This window comes from Squalius cephalus (genome assembly GCF_949319135.1).
Source record: "Squalius cephalus genome assembly, chromosome: 19".
Lineage (NCBI taxonomy): Eukaryota > Metazoa > Chordata > Actinopteri > Cypriniformes > Leuciscidae > Squalius > Squalius cephalus.
The window spans coordinates 28968544-28983772 of record NC_137140.1 but is presented as its reverse complement, the minus strand read 5'-3'; the positions used below and the strand labels follow the sequence as shown (position 1 = coordinate 28983772).

The 15229-nt window shown below is 37.5% G+C and overlaps 1 protein-coding gene across 1 annotated transcript in view; it reads left to right on the top strand.

The window, feature by feature from the left end:
* Nucleotides 1-222: 222 nt before the first annotated feature.
* LOC307146658 (heparan sulfate glucosamine 3-O-sulfotransferase 3A1) overlaps nt 223-15229 on the top strand; it is a 36189-nt gene continuing 21182 nt past the window's right edge. The window contains exon 1 of the mRNA XM_079850866.1: nt 223-1197. Within this exon, the coding sequence (XP_079706992.1) occupies nt 611-1197 (587 nt within the window). The 5' untranslated portion in view covers nt 223-610. The remainder of the gene's footprint in view (nt 1198-15229) is intronic.

The window sequence follows — 15229 nt, the reverse complement described above, 5'->3', positions numbered from 1 at the left end:
AAGTGACATTTGCTTTGAACACGAGCGTAACCGTTCCTCTTCAACGGAACTGACAGGTGGGCGGGGTCTGTCCCGCTCTTCCTGCATCCTATTGGTTACCGCAATGCAAATTACATGCGCTCTTGAAAAGTTTGGGGAACCTGATAGGGCCGCAGTATGTCAGTCACTTAAGGTGACGTCATTCTGAAGTTAGATACAAGGCACACACGTGTGAGAGCTACTAGTGCTATGAAAGTTTATCAGAATTTCACAAATCATTTGAAGAAAAGGATGGCCTAAAAAAAATCTTTTTTTGTTTTTACACTTTTGACTCGTTTAAGGGACTCAATTAGTTTTAGATTAAAACAAACGATTAAAGGGATCATGATTAACGCTTATAGTAATTAATAAAATCTCACTAATCTAATTCTCAGACTAATAACAGTTTATGTAACGGCGACGAGCTTTAGGCTGCATATGCACGAGAGGTTTTTGGGGAGCGGCGCGTGCGAACTCTAATCCACCTTTGATGCTCTCGAGCTCCAAACGCTGCTTTATTTTTTGATGGCAAGACCGAATAATGCCAGTCTAGCATGGCTGTCTCTTCAACTCATGCCACCCGTGGACCGACATGGCATTTAGCCGCGTCTTTTCGGACCCTCCGTCCAAGAGCATCTTTAAGACCTTCGCGGTCATGTTGCTGTCTATACTTGCGTCTCTGTACTTTCTCCACTGCCTCACGGACCGATGCGGGACCTGTATACCCACGGAGAGAAGAGATACGGGTCCGGTGGAGGAATTTTACGCCTCGAAACTTAAAGATTTTGGGTCGCTGAGGAGAAAGAGACTTTTTCAGAAATGGACCTCCACGAGACCTCAGGTGATGAGGAACAACAGATTAATCCACCGGCTCGAAAGTGTCAGTGAAGAGGATTTACCTGAAATTGAGGCAGATAAACACATTTTTAGGGCAAACGTACAGCTGTCAGACACTTTGGATGTAGATTTGGAGACGGGGGGCTCGTATTTTGATACAGGTAAACTGAGTTCGTTAGGCGAGGGCAGTAAGAAGCTGCCTCAGGCGATCATCATCGGCGTGAAAAAAGGAGGGACGCGCGCGCTGCTGGAGTTTCTGCGCGTGCATCCAGATATTCGCGCGGTCGGAGCGGAGCCGCACTTCTTCGACCGTAACTATGACAACGGACTGGCCTGGTACAGGTAAGTTAACTTATGATCAGTGGTAATGATGTGCACAATCTACACAAGAGTTTATATGCGTTATCATTATTAGATAAATCAAAAGATTAATAGATTTCCCCCTAAAGAAGAAACATTAACATTATAACACATTAGCCTATCTTTTAAACCATATACATAAATATACATAAATAATGTATTGTAGCCTATATTATTTGTATGTAATCATAATAATATAACGTCAATATGATTATTATTCGTAATTAATTAGTTTTGTTGTAGCGCTGGTGTTAAGTTTGTCAGTAGATGGTGAAGTTTTTTCACAAAAAAAAAAAAAAAAAAAAAAAACGGGCCAAATCTAAAAGTAACACTATAAATATTTGGTATGTAGCCTATAATAAAATATAGCATAATAGTCTACGTTATTTTCGTAATAAAAAACTATTTGTGGCTTGAAAACTACACATTCAAATAAATGGAAATGATTAAAAAAAAAAAAACATGCAAATAAAAATGCAAATATTATTATCAGATTAAAATTGTACAAACAGCGCAGCTCTGATTTGCTCATTTTCTAATCCATGATAATCAACTCCTCACTGTAATTATAGGAAACTATCTTGCTTGGGAATTTTGAACTTCAAATTTCATCAAATTTCATCAAATTTAATCAAATTAAACGGAGAGCATAAGCTAAAAACCATCCTCACAATATTATATAATGCGCAATAGAGCTGTTTGAGGTCAATATTTTTTTGTAATTAAAAAAAATGAAATAAAAAAGAAGCTAGTCGCTAAGAAGATTCTCAAGAAAACAAATCTCTTAAAAACATGTATTTCCATCAAACTTTTTTTACTATATAGAAAGTTTAATGTATTTGTTTTATTGTTGTTTCAGTTTATTTGCTACCATTTCTTACTATGCATGAAACACTACTAACTTTTTAACTATAGGAATTAAGATTACATGATGAAAATCTATATGAAAGTGTATTTTGTACACTTATAAGAATATAAGAAAAACAGTTTTCTTGTATTTTTGTTTTTATATGTATCTGTATGTTTTCTGCATCTATATGGTGTGTGTGTGCACTGTAAAAAATTTCCCCGTTAATTTACAGTAAACTGCAGGCAGCTAGATTTACCTGTAGAATGCTGTAATTTTACAGTGGACCTGCTGTAATCTGAAACAACAGTTTATTACTGTAAAATTTTTCCCGTTAATTTACAGTAAACTACAGGCAGCTAGATTTACCTGTAGAATGCTGTAATCTGAAGTAACAGTTTATTACTGTAAAAAATATTACAGTACTGTGCTGTAGAAAATATAGGCTGCACAGTATAATACTGTCAGGTGTTCGGATGCATATACACAAACAGTGTATTACTATAAGTGTATTAAAGTACTCTTATTAAATGTGATCTTTACATTGTAACACTACTAGAATCTGACAATTTAAAATTTGCATTCTAAAATAAAAAACACACTGAAAATTGCTTGCAAACAAATGGCTCAAACAAAAGATGACCTTAAAACATGCTTTTATTAAAGCTAATACCTTTAAGAACAACACAACACTAGATAAACTTTTAGATTTATTCTCATACAACATTAGATAGACTTTTACCATATGCCTTAAAACAGGCATACATAATTACATATACATACATACATACATACACATAAATACATTACCTGTTCATAAAATACAAATATACTCTTAAGTCAGGCTTCAGTGAACACTAGCCAATTATTTTATATCAAAACAAATAGTTTATAAAATATATATCAGCATTTTATACTTTTGGACTGATGGTTAAAGTCTTTTTCTGCACAGTTTTCCCAGTTATTTTACACACCTCTTTTCTCTGTGCAGCTTTGGTTCTCTTTTCCGGATTTATTCCAATAAAGTATCTGAAAAATAAGAGGAGAAAATTTTCAATTAAAATGATTTGCAGTGTATAATTTTGATTATCTAAAAATTTCTAACCAAAAACTACTGGATAATTCACTGAAGACTTGGAATTAACTGCAGAGATCATACAGAGTACATTTATAGTCAGTAGATTCTAGCATAAGGCACATAAATGTGGATCTTATCCTGATAAACGAAAGTTATGTGTCAGTCTGGAGTGTGAACTTTGTTTTAGAGAAACGAAATGCAGACATGTCTAATATGATATACTTACCAAGAAGGATCAAACAAGGAGACACAGGCAAGCATTATCTCAAGGTCAGCAGGTTTGGCAGACATCTATTGGTAAAGAAAACAATTTAAGATGACTGACAGTATTTGTATCTGCGAATACAATTTTTTAAACTTAATGTGCTACTTGTTGCTTATATTCTACAGAGGCAATAGGCCTAACATATTCAGAATATGAATGGTTTATGTAAAAATTATAATTTTCTCATTTACTCACCCTCATGCAGATTTAAACTCTGATGATGCAAAGGACGATATTTTAATGGAAATGAAATGTCTGTTTGTCCCTACAATGGAAAAGAAGAGAATGGGGATCAATAATGGGGAACACCAATAGTCATAGTAAATGAAAGATAAAAGTAGCCTAATTTATACGGGTCACATGTTTTAACCAGTTTTCTGAAGGGATTCAATTTGTTTCACCATACATCTAGCAATTGGAGTCCAGTTTTTGATGCTTTGGTCTCATATCTTTGATATTACATGAAACAACAGGTGACTTAGATTAAAGGGATAGTTCACCCAAAAATTAAAATTAGCCCATGATTTACTCGCCCTGAAGTCATCCTAGGAGTATATGACTTTCTTCTTTCAGACGAATACAACTGGAGTTATATATATATATATAAAAAAAATGTCCTGGCTCTTTCAAGCTTTATAATGGGAGTGAATGGCAAGTCCATACAAGTGCATCTATCCATCATAAAAGTGTCCCAAAACTGCTTTGAGGGTTAATAAAGGCCTTCTGAAGTGAAGCGATGCGTTGGTGTAAGAAAAATATCCATATTTATAACTTTATCAGCTAAAATAACTAGTTTCCGCCATGCGGCCGTACGCATCGGTTTACGGCGAAAGATTAACACTTGAACTTGACGCACGAAGTAATGACGAACGCGGTAGCTGCTCAGCCCTGTTTGTTTGAACTGGCATAAGTCGACTTGCGTATAGCCATCTGCCGGAAGCTAGTTATTTTAGTCGATAAAGTTTTAAATATGAAAATTTTTCTTACAAGAATGCAACGCTTTACTTCAGAAGGCCTTTATTAACCACCGGGAGCCATTTGGGACACTTTTATGATGGACAGATGCACTTCGATGAACTTCAAAAAAATGGTGCCCATTCACCCCCATTATAAAGCTTGGAAGAGCCAGGACATTTTTTAATATAACTCCGACTATAATTGTCTGAAAGAAGAATGTCATATACCCCTAGGATGGCTTCAGGGTGAGTAAATCATGGGCTAATTTTCATTTTTGGTTGAACTATCCCTTTAATGGTACTGTACCTTTATGTTCCTTTTGGACCTTGAGGGTTTGGTCCCCATTCGTCTTCCATTGTTTGGGCAAACAGACATCATTTCTCCACAACAATATCTTAATTTTTCCTCCAAGAGAAAGAGACAACATAAGGTTAAGTAACTGATGAGATAACTACCATTTTTAGGTGAACAACTATACAGGTCTTAATAGAACAAACAATAGGCAAACTCACAGTTCTTTGAAGAATGAGTCCTTGCTTCTCTACAAAGTTAGCCTTCAGGAGTTTAACTACAATAACAAGGAAAACATAATGTAAAGAAGAGATACCTAAAAAAATAGTCTCAATAAAAAAGAAAAATCAGAAAATTATCGACATTCCGTCCGTCCATCTGTTATGCTGCTATTTCTGCAGTGGTTTGAACATGCACGTTCACAGTAATCACACAAGGTTTATGAATTTTGATCATACCTCACCTATCTTTTGCTTCGATAAAGATTGGGACATGTGTCCGTTTCATATAAACTGTGCATGACGGTAGCAAATACAAACGAAATGCAGTCTGAGTGTATGCTAACGAGCTCACAAGCATGCTGTCGTTTTACTCGGTTACTTTTCCATGATTAAAACACGCTATACTGTCATCTAATTACACTTCACTGGATCTTTATACTGTATGTTAATATTTAGACGTACCACTTGAACGTGAACTTGCAGATCAAATCAAAGAGTAGTTGCAAATAACAGCAGCAGATAATGGACGGTTTGAATCTCACGTAAAAAATTGAACCACGTAAGAAAAAATAAACACAAAAAAACAAAACATTTCACACTAATTTTTTACTCAGATAAAGTTTAGGAAAATGTGCAAGTTGAATAAAAGTTTCTTACCCGTTTGAATGTGATGTGATGACAGTCTGTACAATGGGCTCACATTCCTGTGGTCAAAGTCCAAAGTCGCTTTATCCGATTAAAATCGCAAAAACATCACTGGATGTTTAAAATGTAATATTTAAAAGTAATAGGTAGTTTACATGTAAAATAATACTAGGCAGAGCTGCAAAATGACCTCATGCAGATAAACTAAAATGTCTTCCTAAACTCACATGTGCATGGGAAAATATGGTATTATACTGTTAAATAACAGTGTCATACTGTTGCTGGTCAACACGCAATTTGAAGCGACCAAGTTCTCCCATAATGCTTTGCAAAAAACGGTAACTTACAGTTATTACATGAAAACAGCATTTTGCTGTTAAATTTTCATGTAAATTTACAGGAATTTTTTACAGTGTGTGTGTGTGTGTGTGTGTGTGTGTGTGTGGTTCATTCAATATCTTCAGGCTGCTGTTAGAGTTTAACATCAGCTTGTCTTTTGCCGTTCTGTGTAATGGAGCATATCAGACATCACAGCTCTGTTATTAAGAGGGATTATGAGCGTAATGAAAGGTTACCTGTCTGTCTCCACAAGGTATATTTCACCACCAGATTTAGTTAACATACCAGGCCATGCAAAGTATTTGTCGCGAATACTCTCTTTCTCCTTCAATTGATTATGCCTTCCAGTACTTCTTATTGTCAAAAGCATAGATAAAAACAAACAAATAAATACACAATAAAAAAATACATGAATCCTTCAGAAACACTCACTCCCTTTATCAACATGCAGCCTCTCTTTCTCGCATCACTCTCACACCCTACACTGCTATTCATCCTTTGTGCTTTGTTATATCCACGAGGATCCCATCCATCCAAAAGAGTCGCCAGGATTCTTGGGAATGCGACACACGGTTCGGAAAACAGCCCCCCCCCCCCATCCTTCAGAAAGGGATGGGCCCTCAATTTAAAATTACACAAGAAAACAATAACCGCAACGTCAAAATTAGTTGCTAGATAACAGCATGTGCCAGATTACTCATCCATTTACAGTACGTCTGCATGAACAACAAGTTAAAAAGTGTTGGGAGGTCCGTCAGGTCCTCAACAAAAAGCGAGTGGGATAAGTAGGTTAACAGAAAACGTTAAGAAGTGTGCTTTACTTGAGCTAAAACACTTTGGATGGGTGTCAACTTTCTACAAGACAGGAAAAAATAAAGAAATAAACTACGCGGCCAATGTTTTTCTCTCACTCTCTTTTTTCAAATGAGCTGAAAGACATTTCCTGAATTTATGCACAAGGCAGGACAGTTTGATGGATCTGTGCAAATGTCTTGCAAATAAAGAAAACAAACATAAAATTACTTTTGCGGCATAAATTCTCACCCTTTGTCAAACCCTCTGGGAATAATTGCGTTTCTCCCGACCGCTGAAGTTATGAATGGGCTCTGTTTTTTTTTCTCTCCCTGCACTAATCACTGTGTCCAATTTGCTGGAATTATGTGACTCTTTTCAGGCTAGGCTGTGAATGTTTAAACACAGAAACTTCCATCTGCAGGGATGAAGGTCCTTTGTATTTCGTAATGGCTGATACGGACACTGTGAAGGAATCACACAACTTTGCTTCTCTGTGGGAATGTGAGACGTGTGTGTGTTTTGTCAATTAAGTTGCTCGTGTCCAGTTGGTCCTATTGGTGGTGCAAAAATTGCAGAATTTTTGACTGCCACAAGCTGTGCTTAGCATTTTCTCTACACTGTTTTCAGCAGTTTGTCAAAAAACAAAAACTACATAACGGAAAAGTAATTTCAGCATTGCCAGACTGCATCTGTGCTACTACAAATATCAGTGTTGTGGTTGCTTGTCAAAACATTACTCACCCATCTGCAGTCAACTTCGTAATAGTGAAATCAGACACGCAGCTAGAACATCTGTGAGAGGTAAAACATTGAGTATTAGATTATATACTATTATGAAAGGCACGCTTTTTTATTTGGGCTACCAATGAAACCCTCCATTTTGACAGGGTTCACTGCCAGCTTACACAAAACTTTCTCTGTCTTGTGCTGAGACAATGCCACTTAAACCCCAAGGCTTTTATTATGGAAATCTGTTCTTTGAGTGCAAAAAGAGATCATCTGAAAGACTTGATGTAATGAGTGGTCTTTGCTTAAATTAAAGTCTGTTATAATCAAAGCTTCTGAATTTAACCTTCCAGAAACCTGTTGTGTCCAGGGTTGTATTTTATTGATTAAATGGCTACAGTAATTGTGTTGCATTTCAGAATTGGACATTACCATTGGTCTCCAACACGTGACTCTTCCAGTAGATACTGGGTGAACTATCCCTTTAAGTTTCACAGTGTATTGACAACTAATGCAGGGCCTAATTATCCATATGAATAACTACAGCAGATTCAGGTGTCACCACACAGAAACATCCGAGGAACAGGAATTGCAACAGTCAAATAAATTGACGAAAGAATTTTTGAATACGAAAACAAAAGGATCTGAAATATTCTTTCGTTTTTTGCACTAATAGTCATATACACTGAATTTGTTCATAAATTATTTGGGCCACTATACTTGTCGTAAAGCGCAAACTTCCTTTTAATTATTGCACTGTTTTATATGTGAGGAAATTAAGTAATTACACATCTGGAGAGCTTGTGCACTTTTGTTTCTTTGCACTCTTCCCCCTCCGTAGCCCCTGCGGTGAGGGCTTCTCTCAAGTGGATTCAAGGAACGCATATCAAAGCATAGCCATTCAAACTACATTAAAACCTCTTTAAAAATTCAGGCTAGAAAATGTGTGTGTGTGTGGGGGGGGGGGGGGGGACCTAGGCCACATGTCTGTGGAAACTTCTTTAGGACATTTTTCTCCTTAAACTATCCTAAGCTGCAGTTTGCATTGTGCAAATAAACTACCCAGCAAAATCACAAGCTCTGTCGACTCCAAATGTCTGTGAACATTAATAGTATTCTCAGCAGCAGGGTTTGACTTGTAAAGTTGGTTTGTGATTAAGTGAGTAGCAGGCTCTTAAACACGCCTCTGTTTGGAGCTGGTAGACACGTCTCTCATCACAGGTGTTGTGGAGAAGTGTTTGGAGATCCCGTGGAGAGGCTGGCTGGCCAGTTGGCAGAGGGTAGTGTGAACTTCGCTGGAATATGGGGAATGTTCTTGAGTGATGCATGGCACAGACCGAGTTCCTCGTACACAGAACATGGTGTTCACTTCACACTGACAGACACAGCCTGTGGTAACTGGTTTACAGTGCAGTGGCAAAGTTCCTGGGAAAATAAAACCCCTGTGTTAATAGAAATATGGACAGATTTACATGAGTACAGTAAAAATTGACTGTCAGTAATATACATGTGCATTCAACACACTATTTCACATTTGGCCAGGTGGAGTATTTTTTTCAACGCGTTGCCTCAACTCAGCATGATCTCAATCATAGATATCTGTATGTAAACTCTTAAAAACAGAGGTTCTTTATTGCATATATGGTTCATGAAGAACCTTTAACTTCCATCGCAAAAAAAAGTCGAAAACTCTATAGTTGAAAATTGATCTTCAAATGATGTTCTTCACACTAAGAAAAAATTGGTTCACAGAAAGGTTCTTTGGGGAAACCAACTTTAATTTAATTGTTTTTTGACAATATTAAATACTATTTAAGAATACTTAATAATAATAGTAATAAAATTCAGACAATAACAGATATGTTACCTGTGCGTCCCTACACTTTTTTTTATAAATTAAATCAAGATTCATCATTTGCATCTTTGTTCGGAGGAATTTAATTATCACAAAATTTTACAAGTATAAAAAATCACTTGAAAAACAACAAGTTAAGCCTTCCAGAACATACTCATCACAATTTTCTGCATTTTTACATTTTCAAAAAACATAATTTTGTAAGACTTATAAGAGGTTTTCCTCATGGAGAACAAAACATGTCCATTGCCATTTGGTCCCCATAACGTAGTTGGGTATACCTGAACCACTTCACTTTTCATTATACTAATGAGATCATATTTTTTGCTGAAAGTTTTTCTCCTATAGGGGTGCTTCGTTCACCTGCTCGCACACACACCTGCATGTGCTTTATTAGATCATTATAGTGTTTTCTACCTGAGCCAGCCTTGGGGCAGGTTGTACTGTAATGTTGTAGTGCTAGGATGACATAAGCCAGCTGGGACATGAGATCACACTGAACAAAGAGACCCCTGTGTGTGTGTGTTGGCGTTTGATCTGGTTTGGCTAGGGGCACCGCTGTGACGTTCACTCAAGTTACCGCAAATATACAGTGAAACACTCTCATCTCTCTCTGCATTTCTTACAAAGCTCAGTAGACAGTTAAATAGTTAGACTACATAATTACCATTTTCCAAACACTTTTATAACAGGTATGCTGATCATATTTTGCTCAAAGCATGACTAGATAACGACTCTGTTACCAGTGTAAAATTGCACATGTATAAACACCCCTTGACTAAAAGTTGACTTTGTTTATTTTGTAAAGCAAGACGCCAGCAACTAAAATGTGAGCCATGTTATAACCTTGTGATTTACAACGAGAAGCTGAGTATATAAACGTGCTTGTTTGTGTGTGTGTACGGACGTGGGTCACAGGAAGGTGCATATCTTTTATGTAGGTCATGTTTGGAGGTGAGAGGGGTCAGTAACTGGATCTGTAAAGTGAAGGACTTTGACTTGGCTTCAGGAGGGTGACAATTAATGTCAGGGGTACAACTGTGAGAGGGAACTCGAGAGGTCTCTCAACCCTTGTTCAGAGAATGTGGAAGTCTGTCTATGTGTATATCAGATAGCATGCTATGGCTGCGTATGACTGCGAACTACCTCACAATACAATGGACATTGCGATACATGTGCCACGATGCATCACGTCATAATTGGTTCACGATTAAAACTGTGCTAAGCAGGAGAAAGACTCTCACACATTTTGCTTCACTTTTGTCCAGTACGCCAATTTCAAAATTAGTGATTATTTAGATGACAAGCTTCTTCATTAATTGAGCTGCAGGAAAATAGTTATTATATTTTTTTGTATAAAAGAATCTCAAATTAAAACCATTAACATATGACATTAACATATTAAATATTCTAAATGTTTGCTTAAACCAGAAGGCTTTTCCAAAGATAAGAATTTAAGAAGTTTAAGTGACAACTTTTGCTGTTTATGTTTGTTTTGCTGTTTATGTCTGATTATGTTTAACATTGTAAACACTTTATGTATACACACTAATTTTCCTCACAATGCTGCTTTGATAATTTACATCCTAGTATCAAAACCATATAGGGCTTGACTATCTCTCTTTATAATATAATATAATCTCATACATACACACAAATAAGGACACACATACACATTTACAACAAGTGTCTTATGACTTTCTCAGCAGAACACACATTGTGTTCGCCCCCTCAAATACACACACACACACACGCAAACAGCCTCTTATGCAGCTGATCCCCAGAGCCATTTGGGGGGCCAGGGCACAGTGCTGGCTGTCAACAGCTGCCTGAAAGGCATTCTGGGAATCCAGCCCCCAGTGGGCACTGAAGAGAGAGAGCAGGTGGAGACTGCTCCACAGACACTTCCATACACACACAAACACACCTGATGCCATTATCTACCTCACAACCTGAACACGGCTTAGCAGGACATACATTTGCAACTGAGATGATGAGAGCAAGCAAGCAGGCTTTGATGAAGAGTGGAACAAGGGATTGATAATGTGCAGGTCACAGGGAACAACTCTAAAAGGCGAGAGATGTCTGCCATGAGAGTGACCCTCATGCAGACACAGATGGGAATGCAAGGGATCAGTTACTCACAAGTCGGGTGTCACCACTTGTTTATGTTGTTCGATTTGTGCAGGCTTTGATCCCGAGAAAACAGTTAGAGCTATTTGTAACTACAGAGATGGTGTCTAGGCAACTTTTTATGTTGTATGGCACAGCATCAAAGTGCAGAAAGATGCTTACGAGTCCAAAAGCGCCATCCACGTACCTCTTGTGACCAGCTTGCAATGAACGATTAATTATTCATAAGGAAATTCTGTCATCATTTACCCTCCCTCAAGTAGTTTCAAACCCTATTGAATTTCACTTTTCTGTCAAGAACAAAAGGCTAATTTAATTAATATTCCGGTCAGTCTTCGACATAATAAAAAAAAGGCCTGTCAAACTAAAAAATGACCAAAAAAGTATCGTAAAGGGCCGTACACACCGGGACGAATATCGGCACGCGTTATTCGCCAGCGTTTTTCAACGCGTTTTTTGTGTTCACACCCAAGCGATTTTAGCTGACGATGAGCCGAGTGAACATGCAAATTCATTCCCTGACATTAGATGGCGCTTAATACCACTCCATAACAGTTCTCTTTTATCAAGATTTTTGTAGTCGCTGTCGCGTTTGTCATATAGTTCTTTATGTTCCGACACCAACGAGACCAGCAGCTCTACAATCATCTTGCCTTGCATCTTCCTCGTCTTATTTCTTCCCGGCAGTGTAGACGCTACTTGGTGTATATCTTCTTCGCCGTTACGTATGTGTGCTCGGCAAGACCGTTTTGTGTTTGAGCGCCCCCAAGTTGTGTTTTACTGTAACTTCAGAAGCTCCAGACACGTGAACAAAAGCGCCAATCTCATTGGTCGGATAGTTTTTGACGCGGTGCGTCAAACCAAAAAAACGAACCCGAGGCGTTTTTAAAAAAATGACGCTTTTACGCGTGGCGTTTTTCGCGCTGGTGTGCACACTCACATTGGCGCCCTTTGTTTAGTCACGAGGCGTTAAACGTCGGCGAATATCGCGCGTGAAATTCGTCCCGGTGTGAACAGGCCTTAACACGTAAAACTGACATGTTTTTTTTTTTTTTAAATGGTTACGATCATAAATAAAATTCACATAACATCACAAAACTTTTAATATAAATTCACAGATTACCTAAACAATATGTTCTTTATATTTAAAAAATATTTTAGCCATTTTTGTTTTCACAAACTGAATATTATGAACAGTATTGTAATTTGTGCCTTTTTTTTAAAACATTTTAACAAATTAAATAGAAAAATTTAATAAAAAAAAAACAAAAAAAACATTAAAGTATGTGGGTCAAATTGACCCGCAATCATCATAATCGTAATAGAAACACACATTCCACAACACATCAGTGTTTTGAAACTTTACAGGCATTTTCATGACCCCAAAGTGAGAAAGTCACAATTTTAAGGAGAACATCATAGATTACCACGATTTCAAACTGACCTGCAACCTAATACAATGGGTGAAAGTGTTTCATGCAACTAATGCACTATAAGTCTTCTGAAATCATATGATAACTTTGTGAGAAACAGACCAAAAGTCGTTTTCTGAAAGTCATACAGGTGTGGAACAACCTGAGAGTGAGTAAATCCCTTTAAGTGGCGTTTACATTTGCAGCGATTCACAGTGACAAAGTGACTGTTTTCAATAAGAGCTGGTGATTTTAGGTGACGAGCAACAGGTTGTGTGATCCACCTTCTAAAACAGTTGGATACTCAAGAAGAAATCTGTAGCCAACAAACATTACTGCAACATGTTGACCTCCATCTCTGTCAGTGCAAACGCACCTTTACTGATTCTTTAACGGGTGAGTTACTGCATAGCCAAAGCTACAGGAAGCAACAAGTCTTGATAGCATACATTAACAGCAGCTGCGTTTGCTCAATCTTGTTTTGCCAATGAAGACATCTCTTGAATATTTTCATCTAAGTGGAGGCATTTTATTACCACAAAATTGTGAAACCTTCACAGATATACAGAGCAATTTATTCAACATGCTCTTAAGGGCATGTCTGTGAATGTAAATGTTTGTTATTCGCTTTGAGCATCGTGGAACTACACTGGTTGATGTTTTTGTATATTTTAAAGTAAACTAACCTAGGGCGGTTCTCAATGTATCAACCAAAGCAGCTCAAAACTGACTTCAGCACTCGCAGCAATTTAGTATCATTTCACCTTCCTCCGCAGATTCCTCTCTGTCTCCTTAGAAAAACCTCGAAAGTGGTAGCAAAGTGTTATCCTGTCAGAAAGAAGTTGAAATAGTACACCAAGCACTTGGCAGTAGAAGTGCATGTGGGTTTATGTCCGTGCAGAGCCTGCAGGAACAATGCAAAGGGAGTCTGACAATATAAAGGAGCCGCTGATGTCTGTGAACTAGACCCAACAGCACTGAACAAAACTACCCACAAAAAAACAACAACTACAATAGATCAATCCTGCAAAAGACTGCATATGAGCATAGCTGTCGCTACAGCGAGCCAAAAGACGGTACCGAGACCAGACACAAAAAGGAAGAGAGCGGGGTGTTGTGGGTTAATGATGCAGGGCGAGAGCACATACGTGTTACGGGCCTCAATGGGGCGGAATGGTGGAATAAACCCTTTCCGTCGCATGATGGATTTCACTTTCCCAGTGCACAGGCAACAGCTTTATCACAGGAGAGAGAGAGAGAGAGAGAAAGCAATTTTCCATCCTAAGACAGACATGAGAGAGAGAGACACTCGGAAAACCAGAAAAAAGATCCGTAGTTCCTTTTCAATCCTGAAATAATTATTTAAATGGTTTAAATTAGTAAAATAAACACTTTTCTAGCAGGATTTTAATAATTAGTGACATTTAATATCTTAATCATCTGGTTAAAATGAAATGTAGACCCATTCTAATCACTTCCATTCATGAATGCAGCACAAAGGCCTTCTTTAAAAAACATAAGTAGACTTTTTCTTGCGTTTTTGGCATACTTTGTTCCTCAGCCGCATTTGAAATATAAGAGCTGTTTTAAATGATTAGTTTGCACTAGTGTTGATGTGGTTCTTATTGTTAGGTGTTTAACGCTGTGGGTGTCCTGAGAGCTGCTGTGTGTAATGCGTGTGTTATCTTTCCATGTGACCCGTGCCAGCAGTACAAACCATGCCAGTCCTGTGGTCCCTATGCCACTGTGAATCAGAGAGAAAACAAGACAGAGAGGGAGAATTGCAGAGAAATGCCAAGTGAAAAATGGAATTGCATGTGGGTCAGCCCAGTGTAACCTTTTTTCTTTCCTTGTGCACTTCTGCCTGCAAGGCAAGCTCTGAAAGAACAAACAAATAAACACATCTAGAACAAATCTAGTCACAACTTACCGTTTTTAAAAGACTGATGGCGTGTTCATATAATATAAGAATTACTTTATGATGTTCCAAACTAGGGTTGTCACGGTACCAAAATTTCAGTAGTCGATACTAGTACCAGAAAAATTGAGGATCTCTGTACAAATTTCGCTCAAACAATCGAGCATTTGAAAGCAGCATCTATCAGTACTACATAAATGTAGTATTGAAGACAATAGCAATACATATATTATTATACTTTATTATAGCTGATGTTTTCTGATTTGCTTTCTTAGTTCTTCAATATTATGCAAGACACTATTTTAATAAATTAACTTATTTACATTTACATGCATGCTTTTATCCAAAGGAACTTACAATAGAGGAACATAATAATAATAATAAGTCAATGCTTTTGCGTTCTTTCACAAATGTTTTGCGTTCACCGAGAAACTTTGCGTACTGTTGTGTTCTTTGGGAGAGAATGAAAAGTTTCTCGGAGGAATGCAAAACATTTGCGAGAGAACGCAAAAGCATTGCCAAATAATCACAG